General features: G+C 44.7%; 1 protein-coding gene across 4 annotated transcripts in view; it reads left to right on the forward strand.

Moving 5' to 3' along the window:
* The window catches only part of LOC106608564 (VPS10 domain-containing receptor SorCS2), a 500,590-nt gene that overhangs the window by 282,858 nt on the left and 203,592 nt on the right, over nt 1–14,140 (forward strand). For all 4 annotated transcript variants that reach the window (XM_045721501.1, XM_045721503.1, XM_045721502.1 and 1 more), the window contains exon 3: nt 1,192–1,291. In XM_045721501.1, coding sequence (XP_045577457.1) covers nt 1,192–1,291 — 100 coding nt within the window. The remainder of the gene's footprint in view (nt 1–1,191; nt 1,292–14,140) is intronic.

Genomic DNA, 14,140 nt, shown 5'->3' on the forward strand with positions numbered 1-14,140 from the left:
TTTAATAGCATTCAAAGAGGCAGTGTAGAGACCATTTGCATTTAAATTCTAGGCATATATCAGATGCTGTTATCCAAAGTGACAATAAGCACATTCAGGTAAGGAAGACGACGGAATAGAAATCATGCTAATTTAATCTATTTGAATATAGAGTTCCTCTGTGTCTGCTATGCTTGCTGGTTGGTCTGTGTTTAAAGTTATATCAGAGTCTCCTTTATACTTTGGCGTGATTCACAGCAAAAATGTAGAATATGCAGCCTCGCAAAATGAAAGCTAATTGACTCTGACCATAGCACGCCTGTCAATTTTCCACAGACTGCCTTACCTCGTCACCCTTGGCCAGCAAAACTGCACCATTCAACAGAAAGTGTCACAAATAATTACGTTCCTCGCACTAGCCATTCCTTGGTGTTTGACTTGGCTAGACTGGAGAAACATTCTCAAGGAGTCGGCCATCAATCTCAGACATCTCAGGGTCCTTTGCACTGCAGCCGTCACCTAACCATCACATTCTCATGAAACTGCCAGATTTTGGGGATTTGCCAGTGCGTTTCGCCGCTTCGTCCCTTAGCCCGCGGTTATTCTCCAACGGTTCAGCCAATGCTTCGGTGTCCAGCTGCCTGGCTATCCGTCACTCTTAACCACACCAGGGGGTCGAGCTGGGCAGTGCTATACCGTTAATATGGTAAAAAGAGAGCTAGTACGGTAAGAGAGAGCTGATACGGTAAAGAGAACGAATACGGTAAAGAGAGAACTAATACGGTAAAGAGAAAAGTAATACAGTAAAGAGAGAACTAATACGGTAAAGAGAGAACTAATACGGTAAAGAGAGAACTAATACGGTAAAGAGAGAACTAATACGATGCCTTCAGGAGCAGTAAGGCAGATTAAGGCCAGTTGCGGTTTTCTGGGCCTTTTCAAATATGTGATCCTGTTCTGTCAACTCTGACCGTCAGTTTCAATATGTGAACCTGTTCTGTCAACTCTGACCATCAGTTTCAATATATGAACCTGTAATGCTTCAGGTTTAATGCTTCAGGTTTAGGAGTACAGGAAGGGAGAATGGTAATAAAAATGAAATGGCTGTAAAGAAAGAATGATTGCTTTTGTATTTTGACTCGATTCCGTAAAACCTGTCATTCCCTCAGACCCAGGATATTTACCTCTCTCTGTTTCTCTGTTTCTCTTCAGATCCAGTGACTATGGCACCACCTACACAAAGCTCAACCTGATGCCTGGTACAACCATCGTGGTCTCTAACTTCTATATCTGCCCCACCAACAAGAAAAAGGTAGGAGGTGGTATTCTCCCCTCCACTCACCTGCATTGACATTATAACTGCACTTAGTTATTAGCAACTTCCTCATAGTCCACTCACCTTGAAGTAACGTATTGTTAAGAGATAACACTCAGGTGCTTTGGGAAAGCTTGGTGACATGATTTTAGACATAGAGTTGATGAAACACAAAGTTTAGGAGAAAGTGAGGGCCCTCACTCTTAAAAATTACGTCAGGATGAGAGATTTGATTGAACCTGCTTCTCATTTCCCCGTTCCGCCCGCCGTGGCAGCTCGTCCAATCAGCTGATGTTATCCCCTGGGCCTGGGGCTTTAATCAATAAGAGATTGAGAAGATTAGACAAAGTGAATCGTCCATACCCTCCATTCCACTAATTCTCAAATTCAGCTGGGACTCACTGACTCATCCTCCAGGGTCATGCTCACGCATATACACCCGTTTTCACAATGATTGGGGGCGAGACATCGGTAGCGGTTAATTGCCTGGGAATACAGTCATCATAATTTCCTTGAGCGAGAGAGCGAGAGACTGACTGAGAGACTGACTAAGAGACTGACTGAGAGACAGAGAGACTGACTGAGAGACAGAGAGTCTGACTGAGAGACAGAGAGTCTGACTGAGAGACAGAGAGACTGACTGAGAGACAGAGAGACTGACTGAGAGACAGAGAGACTGACTGAGCGACAGAGAGACTGACGGAGAGACAGAGAGTCTGACTGAGAGACAGAGAGTCTGACTGAGAGACAGAGAGACTGACTGAGAGACAGAGAGACTGACTGAGCGACAGAGAGACTGACTGAGCGACAGAGAGCTGAGTGGACAGGGGGAGATTAATGTCTCTGGGGTCCTGACTGGCATTCAACTGGTAATAGGAAGTATGGCTCAGCTTGGTATTCAAACACAGCCCAGGGTTAGCATGAGGGGATTCCTCTTAGTGAAAGACCAATCACTGATCTAGTGTAGCATTGTGTCTGTGTTTGTGTGTGTGTGTATGTGTGCGTGCATCTGAATGTGCTTGCATGCCATGTGTATATGTTGCAAAGATGTACACTACCGTTCAAAAGTTTAGGGTCACATGTCCTTTTAAAAAAAAAGAAAAGCACATTTTTTGGCCATTAAGATAACATAAAATTGATCAGAAATACAGTGTAAACATTGTTAATGTTGTAAATTACTATTGTAGCTGGAAACGGCAGATTTTTAATGGAATATCTACATAGGCGTACAGAAGCCCGTTATCAGCAACCATCATTCCTGTGTTCCAATGGCACGTTGTGTTAGCTAATCCAAGTTTATAATTTTAAAAGGCTAATTGATCATTAGAAAATACTTTTGCAATTATGTTAGCACAGCTGAAAACTGTTGTCCTGATTAAAGTTAAAACTGGCCTTCTTTAGACTAGCTGAGTATCTGGAGCATCAGCATTTGTGGGTTTGATTACAGGCTCAAAATGGCCAGAAACCAATACCTTTCTTCTGAAACTCATCAGTTTATAATTTTTCTGAGAAATGAAGGCTATTCCGTGTGAGAAATTGCTAAGAAACTGAAGATCTCGTACAACACTGTGTACTACTCCCTTCACAGAACAGCACCACCTGGCCCTAACCAGAATAGAAAGAGGAGTAGGAGGCCCCGGTGCACAACTGAGCAAGAGAACAAGTACATTAGAGTGTCTAGTTTGAGAAACAGATGCCTCACAAGTCCTGAACTGGCAGCTTAATTAAATAGTACCCGCAAAACACCAGTCTCAACGTCAACAGTGAAGAGGTCCCACTGTAGCTCAGTTGGTAGAGCATGGCGCTTGCCACGCCAGGGTTGTGGGTTTGATTCCCACTGGGGGCCAGTATGTAAAAATGTAATACAAATGTATGCACTCTACTGTAAGTCGCTCTGGATAAGAGCATCTGCTAAATGACTAAAATGTAAGAGGCAACTCTGGGATGCTGGCCTTCAAGGCAGAGTTCCTCTGTCCACTGTCTGTATTCTTTTGCCCATCTTAATATTTTATTTTTATTGGCCAGTCTGACATATGGCTATTTCTTTGCAACTCTGCCTAGATGGCCATCATCCCGGAGTCGCCTCTTCACTGTTGACGTTGAGACTGGTATTTTGCGGGTACTATTTAATGAAGCTCTTAATAACTTGATCTGGCTATCGGGATCAAAATCGACAACATCCAGTGAAGCTGGAGCGCGCCAAATTCAAATTACAAAATGGTAATATTAAACATTCATGAACATACAAGTGTCTTACATCATTTAAAAGCTTATCTTCTTGTTAATCCAACCGCGTTGTCAGATTTCAAAAAGGCTTTACGGCGAAAGCATACCATGCGATTATCTGAGGACAGCGCCCCACATCAAAATACTTTTTCAAACCAGCACAGGCGTCACAAAATCCCAAATAGCGAGACAATAAATCACTTACATTTGAAGATCTCCCTCTGTTTGCAATCCCAAGGGTCCCAGCTACACAATGAATGGTCGTTTTGTTCGATAAAGTCCTTCTTTATACCCAGAAAGGTCTGTTTAGTTGGCGCCTTTGATTTCAGTAATCCACTCGTTCAACATGCATACAAACAAATCCAAAAAGTAACTGGTAAAGTTCGTCCAAACAAGTCAAACGATGTTTCTAATTAATCCTCAGGTACTCTAATATCTAAATAAGCTAAAATATTTAAGACGGAGAATAGTATGTTCAATAGGGAAGATAAATAACGAAGAGCGCACACCTCATTCACGTGCGCAACAAGACTACTTTTCTAATGAGAGACACCTTGGAAAAACTACAACTACTCGTTAGTTTTTAAAAAAACAAGCCTGAAACCCTTTCTAAAGACTGTTGACATATAGTGGAAGCCATAGGAACTGCAATCTGGGAGCTATTTATTTGTATATCCCATAGACTAGCATTGAAATGGCCTGTGACCTCAAAAAAACATTTCCGGATGGATTATCCTTGGGGTTTTTCCTGCCATATCAGTTCCGTTATACTCACAGACATTATTTTAACAGTTTTAAATACTTCAGAGTGTTTCTATCCAATGCTACCAATTATATGCATATCCTAGCTTCTGGGCCTGAGTAACAGGCAGTTTACTTTGGGCACGTCATTCATCCGAACTTCCGAACACTGCCCCCTAGCCCTAAGAGGTTATTAATGAAGCTGCCAGTTGAGGACTTGTGAAATAGCCTTTTCAACACACACATCCTCTAAATAGCCTCTTCAACACACATATCCTCTAAATAACCTCTAAATAGACGTTCAGATGTAACATTAGTCTGTAGTTGATACTGTGAAGCTTGGTGTCAGTAGAGAAGGATACCACGGACATTGTAGACTGCCTCTAGATGTGTATTTGGGTCAGACCTGGGTTCAAATGTATTTACAATCCTTCAAATAAGCATTTGCTTGAGCCTGCCTTGAGTGCCAGATGGGTGGGGTTTTGCACTTTTGGGACCATCCTCCCAGCTTCATTTTGCCAGGCATGCTAAATCAAGCAAAGTACTTGAAAGAAAACACATACTATTTGATTCCAGGTCAGATTTGGGTTCCCCTCAGGCTAGGTTGAAATGAACAGTGTCCGTAAATTCTGTGGAGGTAGACAGGTTTTGTTAACATCGGCTGGATGACAGGTCATTGATCCAGTACGGGAAGCTTCTTTAGGTGGTGTGGTGGACGTGTGACTGGCCCAGCCACGCGTGAATGATAAACCCCTATCCTCAGAGAACTGACAGAGAAGAAGAGAGAGTTTTACTGCCTGAAGATAACCTTGTACAGGGAGACCTCTATTCACACACTGAGGTGTGGCTGTGGGTGTGAGAGAGAGAGAGAGATGGAGGGCGAGAGATGGAGGGTGAGAGGGACATAGATGGAGGGCGAGAGAGAGAGATGGAGGGGTAGAGAGAGATGGAGGGGTAGAGAGAGATGGAGGGGTAGAGAGAGAGAGATGGAGGGGTAGAGAGAGAGAGATGGGGTGCGAGAGAGAGATAGAGGGGTAGAGAGAGAGAGATGGAGGGGTAGAGAGAGATGGAGAGATGGAGGAGTAGAGAGAGAGAGATGGAGGGGTAGAGAGAGAGAGAGAAGGAGGGGTAGAGAGAGAGATGGAGGGGTAGAGAGAGAGGGGGGAGAGAGGGGGTGTGTGAGAGAGAGAGATGGATGGATAGAGGGCAAGAGAGGGGTAGAGGGGGGGGGGAGAGGGGGTGAGAGGGAGTGAAAGGAAGACGCGTCAGAGACAGAAAGATACAGAAACTGAGACTGGCCTTGAGAGGAAACGGTTTCCTTTCATTTGGACAGACAGTATCATATAGTTTTCTATGATGGACAGTCAAATAGCAGGCTGATTATGCCTGACCAGATTGCTGTCTGAATCTCTCTATTGTAATTCCTCGACTCGATAGAAAACTTTAATGGAAGGAAGACCATTTTTTTTAATTGGTTAATTTTCCTCTAAAATATATTTTCCTCCTTTGTCCAGCATTATCTCACGGTAGAGGAGCCGTGCAGGCAATTATGAAGAAAATTATGGTGGAATCTGTTCAATAGCAGTGAAAGGAGACGCATTTTAATGGCATTTGACCTTCTAGGCAGATAGAGAAAATTAACTGAGAGAGTCTCCCTATTTTCCCAGTGCTGTGGAGGGTAACTAGCTTATTTCATATTTCATTCGTTTCCACTGCCAAAACCCTTGTTGAAATATATACTAATCCAGAACTTCTTGGCTATACATTTACTTGGAAGGGAAGCCCTTTGAGCAGTGCCTACATAGTTGTGGCAGAGAAAGTACAATATGTAGTTATGGGCCTTATGGACCTGGTGTTAACATCTCTTGGAGCAGAGATTTAAAATGGCCCCCGCCATAGACTTTCAGATAAAAGGGTGTTATATTCCCCCTGCTATCTACTGTTCCCATTCCACAAGATATGACAGCCATGATACTGTATGTCCACCCCATTCTTTAATTTGAGATTAATCTTGAAATAATTCAAGTCATTTTCACACATACTAAAGTGCAGCACTTAACCCCTTAGTGGCTTTCCCATGTAGTTTCTTTCCCGTGTAGTTTCTTTCCCATGTAGTTTCTTTCCCGTGCAGTTTCTTTCCCATGCAGTTTCTTTCCCGTGTAGTTTCTTTCCCGTGTAGTTTCTTTCCCGTGTAGTTTCTTTCCCGTGCAGTTTCTTTCCCATGCAGTTTCTTTCCCGTGTAGTTTCTTTCCCGTGTAGTTTCTTTCCCGTGTAGTTTCTTTCCCATGTAGTTTCTTTCCCATGCAGTTTCTTTCCCGTGTAGTTTCTTTCCCGTGCAGTTTCTTTCCCGTGCAGTTTGTCAATACTCTCATTGAGAAGGTCTTCCAGTCCAGTGTCATTGCCTGGAATGTCTAGGGAAATGTCAGCTCCTATGAATACTTTTTCTTTCTCGTTTCTGACCTGCCGTTGATGTTAGCTGTGTTTAGCTTGGGGACACTGGAGATGAGCTATCAAGGTCTATTTCATTAAAAACATGCCTATATTTCTTATATAGTTGTTTTAACTAGAAAATGTGAGGTGAGAAAGGGGGAGGAGCCTATCTGAAGGCTGTAAGCTGCACCAGCTAAACCCATGAGGTGACCAAAAGGAGACCCAACCAATCCCTTGTTTCTGTTCCCTCTCCACTCCTCTTCCATCCTTCCATCCCTATGAAGTCACAGCTGTGGCCTATGGACATAGAGAATCAGCCTTGCTTTCATCTCAGGCCTAAGGTCACTGATCTGGGACCTGCTCTGGGAGAGATAAAGAGGCAGAGGAGCATGGGAGAATGGGGAACGGTGAACTGAAATCAGTCAGATGCTAGGGTATAGCTAAATCTTACTAGATGATTACTGGTTCAAGGCTATTGACGGCTATGGGGGTTCTCCATACATGTCCGGACGTATCAAAAGCTATATTAAACCTCTGTGAGCCTGGGCCTGTATGTCAAACAGAGAACAGTTGGTTCTTCATGACTGCTCCATCCTATGTTATAGTGTAAAACTAGAATTATCTTCATCATTTTACTAGTAGCCTATCCCAAGGGCTGGAATCCCCAATCCAGAAACTCTGGAATGATTCTGGAAACATAATATACCCAGGTCTTAATGCTACATTTTCTTCCTTATAAGAATGAGTAGCGCTACCAAATACAGTAAGATACCACATCTACAACTCCATAGACCTGATTGCTAGCTACAGTAGCTAACGCTCAATGAATTCAGATGATGATACAGTGTGAAACCCATGATAAGGTTTGTCCATGGTGGGACCTAAAGGCCTGGTAATATATTGATCTATTTAACTTGTATCTGAGGTGTGTGTGTGTGTGTGTGTGTGTGTGTGTGTGTGTGTGTGTCCCGCGGTGTGTTGGGGACTCTGTAATCAACACTGTGCCACACATAGTCCCATGACAGGGATAAATGGATTGACCTGAACTAGATTCTCTCACAGATCAATACAGGGACCATTGGCCCATAGACGGTGATAGGCTCACAGTGCTATCTGGTGGTAGGTAGGGAGAGAATGCTGATTATTGCAGTTACATTATTATGCCATTGCGTGCCTTACTACAACGAGTGATCCATTTAGCTCAAGTTATTTTCAACCAACTGTTATATGATCAAGTGCTGTTTGATTGATTCCTTCAGTTGTGTGTCTATGCTGTGGCCGCTTGTTACATTGATTAGGTTTGAAAATAACACACAGTCCTTTTGGCACCAGTTGTCCAATATAAGACTTAGCTTCTAAAAATAAACAAAGGTATTCGATCAATTCAGTCAGTTGTGTGTCTATGAAAAGCTGTTGTGATCGTTAGCTACATTTATTAACTTTGACATCACACAGTAATTTTGGCCTAGTTCTCCAATATTAGCCTTAGCTTCTAAAAATAACCATCTTTATCGCTTTATAACAATCCCAAGCAGATTAAAGCGAGTGGCCAAATTGAACCATAGCCTTTCAATTTTTGAGAGCTGGTTGCATTGACTGTAACAGGCTGACAGGCCTTTAACCCCAGTTTAAACAGACTGGTAATTACATTAAAACAAGCACTGAAATCTCTAATGGGATGTAGAGGGCTTTGTTAGGGTACTACACTGAACAAAAATATAAACGCAGCATGTAACATGTTGGTCCCTGGGTTTCATGAGCTGAAATAAAAGATCCCAGAAATGTTCCATTTGTACAAAAAGCTTATCTCTCTCAAATGTTGTGCAAAAATGTGTTTACATCCCTGTTAGTGAGCATTTCTCCTTTGGCAAGATAATCCATCCACCTGACAGGTATGGCATATCAAAAAGCTGATTAAACAGCAGGATCATTACACAGGTGCACCTTGTGCTGGGGACAATAAAAGGCCACTCTAAAATGTGCAGTTTTGTCACACAGCACAATGCCACAGATGTCTCAAATTTTGAGAGAGCGTGGAATTGGCACGCTGACTGCAGCAATGTCCACCAGAGCTGTTACCAGAGAATTTAATGTTAATTTCTCTCTCTACCAACATCGATTTAGAGAATTTGGCAGTACAACCAACTGGTCTCATAACTGCAGACCACTTGTATGGCATCGTGTGGGCGAGCGGTTTGCTGATGTCAACATTGTGAACAGAGTGCCCCATGGTGGCGGTGGGGTTATAGTATGGGCAGGCATGAACAACAAACGACATTACATTTTATCGATGGCAATTTGAATGCACAGAGATACCGTGATGAGATCCTGAGGCCCATTGTTGTGTCATTCACCCCCCGCCATCACCTCATGTTTCAGCATGATAATGCACAGCACCGTGTCGCAAGGATCTGTACACAATTGGTAGCTGAAAATGTCCCAGTTCTTCCATGGCCTGCATACTCACCAGACATGTCACCCATTGAGCATGTTTTGGATGGTCTGGATCAACGTGTATGACAACATGTTCCAGTTCTCCTTTGAAACTAGAGGCTAGAAGGTAGAAGCTAGAGGCTAGAGCCTGAAGCAGGGATCATCAACTAGATCCTCTCCTCCTCCTCTCCCCCTGCTCTCCCCCTCTCCTCATTCTCTCCCGCTTCTCTCCCCCTCTCCTCCTCCTCTCCCCTGCTCTCCCCCTCTCCTCATTCTCTCCCGCTTCTCTCCCCCTCTCCTCCTCCTCTCCCCCTGCTCTACCCCTCTTCCCCTCCTCTCCCCCTCTCCTCCTCCTCTCCCCCCTGCTCTCCCCCTCTCCTCATTCTCTCCCGCTTCTCTCCCCCTCTCCTCCTCCTCTCCCCTGCTCTCCCCCTCTCCTCATTCTCTCCCGCTTCTCTCCCCCTCCCCTTCTCCTCTCCCCCTGCTCTACCCCTCTTCCCCTCCTCTCCCCCTCTCCACCTCCTCTCCCCCCTGCTCTCCCCCCTCTCCTCATTCTCTCCCGCTTCTCTCCCCCCTCTCCTCCTCCTCTCCCCCTGCTCTCCCCCCTCTCCTCATTCTCTCCCGCTTCTCTCCCCCTCCCCTTCTCCTCTCCCCCTGCTCTACCCCTCTTCCCCTCCTCTCCCCTGCTCTCCCCCTCCTCTCCCCTGCTCTCCCCTCCTCTCCCACCCTTCTGATCTATAGGGTCTTCCATCCTGCACTAACACTGCCATAAATATTAACATCACAATAGAGAATATTTTTATGATGCTCTCTTCCTCTCCCTCCTCCTCCTTCCTTCCTTCCTTCTCTCCTCTCCCTCCTCTTCCTTGCTAACTGCTGTGGTGGGACCCTGAGCCAGACACCATGAATTGATAGATCGTGACTGGGAGGAAGTGGAGGAGAAAGGGGTGTGTGTGTGTGTGTGTGTGTGTGTGTGTGTGTGTGTGTGTGTGTGTGTGTGTGTGTGTGTGTGTGTGTGTGTGTGTGTGTGTGTGTGTGTGTGTGTGTGTGTGTGTGCGCACATGTGTGTGTGTGTGTGTGTGTGCGCACATGTGTGTGTGTGCGCACATGTGTGTGCGTGTGCGAGCGTGTGTGTGTGTGTGTGTGTAGATAAGTAGGGAGAGTGCAGTTCAGTAAGGTGACCCTAAAGCCCCTAGTTACTGATCCGATACGGGGGGAGAAAGAGGCATGAGGGGGGAGACCGTCCTGTTGTGTAGCTGAAACAGCAAATAATCTAAAAGGGGGAAGAGGGAGGGGACAGAATACTAAATAACTAAACAATAAACAGAAACAGTAAAAGTGCTTTAGCTGCAGTGATTTCATGCAGACTCCTGTGCACAGTATCCTGCAGTAAAGCTGTATATTCCTATCTCTCTCTAGTATACTGTGTGTTCCAATGGCTGTGCTGTAACATTGTTGCTATGAGGGATGGATGGGGGATCCTCAGCTTGTGTTTCCAGGCAGACAGATAGGCAGACAGGCAAGCAGACAGGCAGGCAGACAGATAATGACGGCGAATTAATAGATCGATAGAGATTCTCCCCCAAAGCCAGTCCTATTGCCTCATCCACTCATCCACTACCCCCCTCCCCCACCCCTCCTCAGCACAGCTCAGTTCAGTGAGGCAGCCAGCAGCCAGCAGCCAGTCTGAGGATAATTATGTGATCTATACAATCTCAAAACTTTCTCTCTCTGTCTCTCTCTCCCTCTCTCTCCCTCTCTTTCTGCCCCTCTCTATTTTTCTCTCTTTCTCTCTCGCTCTCTCTCTGTTTCTCTGTGCCTCGATCCCCCTCTCTGTCTCCATCTCTCAATTTTTCACTTATCTTTTCCTAATTCTATGGCTTGGGAGTTGCGAGAAAGGGGAGAGTGGAGAGAAAAAAAAGTGAGGGTAAGAAAGGAGAAGTGATGAAAACCCAAGATCTCAAACTAGAAAATGTATATTTTGGGGGGGATTTTCTTGCACTGCAGCGAGTCTGAGGTTAGAGCCTAGAGCCTCCCTAGAGTATAGAGCCTAGACACTAGAGAATAGAGTCTGGAGGATAGAGGATAGAGCCTAGACACTAGAAAGAGGCTAGAGAATAGAGGCTAGTGCCTAGAGGATAGAGGATAGAGGCTTGAGCCTAGAGACAGAGAACAGAGGCTAGAAACTAGAGGCTAGAGGCTAGACACTAGAGCCTAGAGACTACAGACTAGAGCCTAGAAACTAGAGGCTAGAGCCTAGAAACTAGAGGCTAGAGCCTAGCAACTAGAGCCTAGAAACTAGAGGCTAGAGCCTAGATGCTAGAGCCTAGAGACTAGATTCTAGAGACTAGATTCTACAGACTAGAGCTAGGAGGCTAGAGTCTAGAGGCTAGAGAATAGAGGCTATAGCCTAGAGGATATAGGCTAGAAGCTAAATGCTAGAGACTAGATGCTAGAGCAGGGATCATCAGCTAGATTCAGCTGCAGGACGATTTTTACTTGAGCAGATAATCGGGGGAACCGGAACATATAGTAATTCCAAGTAGACTGCAAATTTGTAGATTGCAAATTGACCACAAGAAGCCTAAACATTTAAAAACTTGCTACATTTGTTTACAGTCACGTGTCTCTCTTATGTACCGGACCAGATTTCCAAAATGAAAATCACTTGGAGCTGATTTCCTGGTGTTTTTACCATCTTTTTTGTCCAACAATGAACATTTTACAAAAAACACCTGGGGGGCCAAATAAAACCACCGTGGCTGCCAGTTGGGGAACCCTGGGCTAGAGGCTAGAGGCTAGAGGCTAGAAGCTTGAAGCTAGAGGCTAGAAGCTTGAAGCTAGAGCCTAGAGGCTGGAGCCTAGAGGCTAGGAGCTAGAAGCTAAAAGCTAGAGGGTAGAAGCTAGAGGCTAGAAGCTTGAAGCTAAAAGCTAGAGGGTAGAAGCTAGAGGCTACAAGTTTGAAGCTAGATGCTAAAAACTAGAGTCTACAGGCTAGAGGCTAAAATCTAGAGGCTAGAAGTGTCAAGCTAGAGCCTAGAGGATAGAGACTAAAAGCTACAGGCTAGAATCTTGAAGCTAAAAGCTAGAGGCTTGAGTTTAGAAGCTTGAGTCTAGAGGCTCATGCTAAAGACTAGGGGCTAGAAGCTAAAAACTAGAGGCTAGAAGCTAAAGCCTAGAGCCTAGAGTCTTGAGGGTAGAGGCTAGAAGCTAGAGGCTAGAAGCTAGAGGATAGAGCAGGGATCATCAACTACATTCAGCCGCAGGACATTTTCTTGAGTGGATAATCGTGGGTCCGGAATATAATTACAAATAAGTTGTACAATACTGTAGATTGCAAATTGACCGCAAGAAGCCTAAACAGATTTTATATTTGACTAAAGCATAATCATTTCAAACCTTGCTTACATTTGTGTACGATCACGTGTCTCTCTTATGTGTGGGAATACTTGGGAACAGATTTCCAAAATTAAAATCACTTGGAGCTGATTTCCTGGTGCTTTAACAGTCAATCAACATTTACAAAAAACACCTGGGGGGCCAAATAAAACCACTTGCAGGCCAAATCCTGCTCGTGGGCCGCCAGTTGGAGAACCTTGGGTTAGAGGCTAGAGGCTAGAAGCTAGATACTAGAAGCTATAAGCTAGAGGCTCAAAGCTAGAGCCTAGAAGCTAGTGGCTAAACGCTATTAAACTAGAGGCTAGAAGCTAGAGGCTAAAGGCTAAAAGCTAGAGGCTAGAAGCTAAAAGCTAGAGTCTAGAATCTAGAGGCTAGAAGCTAAAAGCTATAGGCTAGAAACTAGAAACTAGAGGCTAGAAGCCAGAGACTAGAAGCTAGAGTCTAGAGGCTAAATGCTAGAGCCTAGAAACTAGAAGCTAGAGGCTAAAAGCTAGAGGATATAAACTACAAGCTAGATGCTAGAGTCTAGAAGCTAGAAGCTAGAGGATAGAAGCTAGAGTCTAGAAGCTAGAGGCTAGAAGTTAGAAAAACACCTAGGGGGTGCCAAATAAACTACCTGCATGCCAAATTCTGCCCCGCGGTCTGCCAGTTGGGGAACCTTGTGCTAGAGGATGGAAGCCAGAGGCTAGGAGTCGATTAAAAACATGGGCAGTCAAATAAACAGGGAGGGTCAGTCATACAAAGTCATACTTTACCATTATATGACTAGACTGCATCTTACAAGAGCCTAGCTTAGTCTAGAAAATTGGCAATTTTCCCCACAGAGTGATACCCAGTGACACTTCATATTCCTGACAGCTTTCCTAAATGGTTTCAGGGGGAATATCATTGATTGATGTCTCACTGCAGGGATGACAAAGTGCATTTAGGTTAGCCTGGTTTCCAAATAGAGAACTCTTGTTATTTTTCTGTCCCCATCACTGTCACTTAGCCATTCAAATTGCATGTGAGTGAGCGAGAGAGTGAGAGAGAGCGAGAGAGTGAGAGAGAGAGAGAGAGAGAGAGAGAGAGAGAGAGAGAGAGAGAGAGAGAGAGAGAGAGAGAGAGAGAGAGAGAGAGAGAGAGAGAGAGAGGGAGAGTGGGGGAGAGAGAGAGAGTGGGGGAGAGAGAGAGAGAGAGAGAGAGGTCAAATTCGTAGTGATATTGTGATGGTATCTGTAGGCTGTGGTCCATTTCGGACACGTACTGTACTGTAGCACGGTTTACCCAGAAGCCCTGAGGAGTGTCAGAAAATGGTGTGCATCAACAGCTGTCACTGTTCCATTATGGGGGACGAGGGTACAGATAGGGATGTGGGCTGTGGGCTGTGGGCTGTGGGCTGTGGTGGTCACGAAATTTAGTCAGTCGGTGATTGTCAAGCAAATAACTGTTGGTCTCACGGTACTTGACCATTAATTAACATAAACACATGTAGCATCTCCTGGCTTCCACACACAACCTACAAGCCACTGATGCAGATCTATGGAACATCTACATATTATAAAGTCTAATAAATCCATGTAATATAGCCTACACCTAAATCCATTATTTATTTTAGACAGGTCTAAAGAAGCATGA

The sequence above is a fragment of the Salmo salar genome, chromosome ssa07 (genome assembly GCF_905237065.1).
Source record: "Salmo salar chromosome ssa07, Ssal_v3.1, whole genome shotgun sequence".
Taxonomy (NCBI): domain Eukaryota; kingdom Metazoa; phylum Chordata; class Actinopteri; order Salmoniformes; family Salmonidae; genus Salmo; species Salmo salar.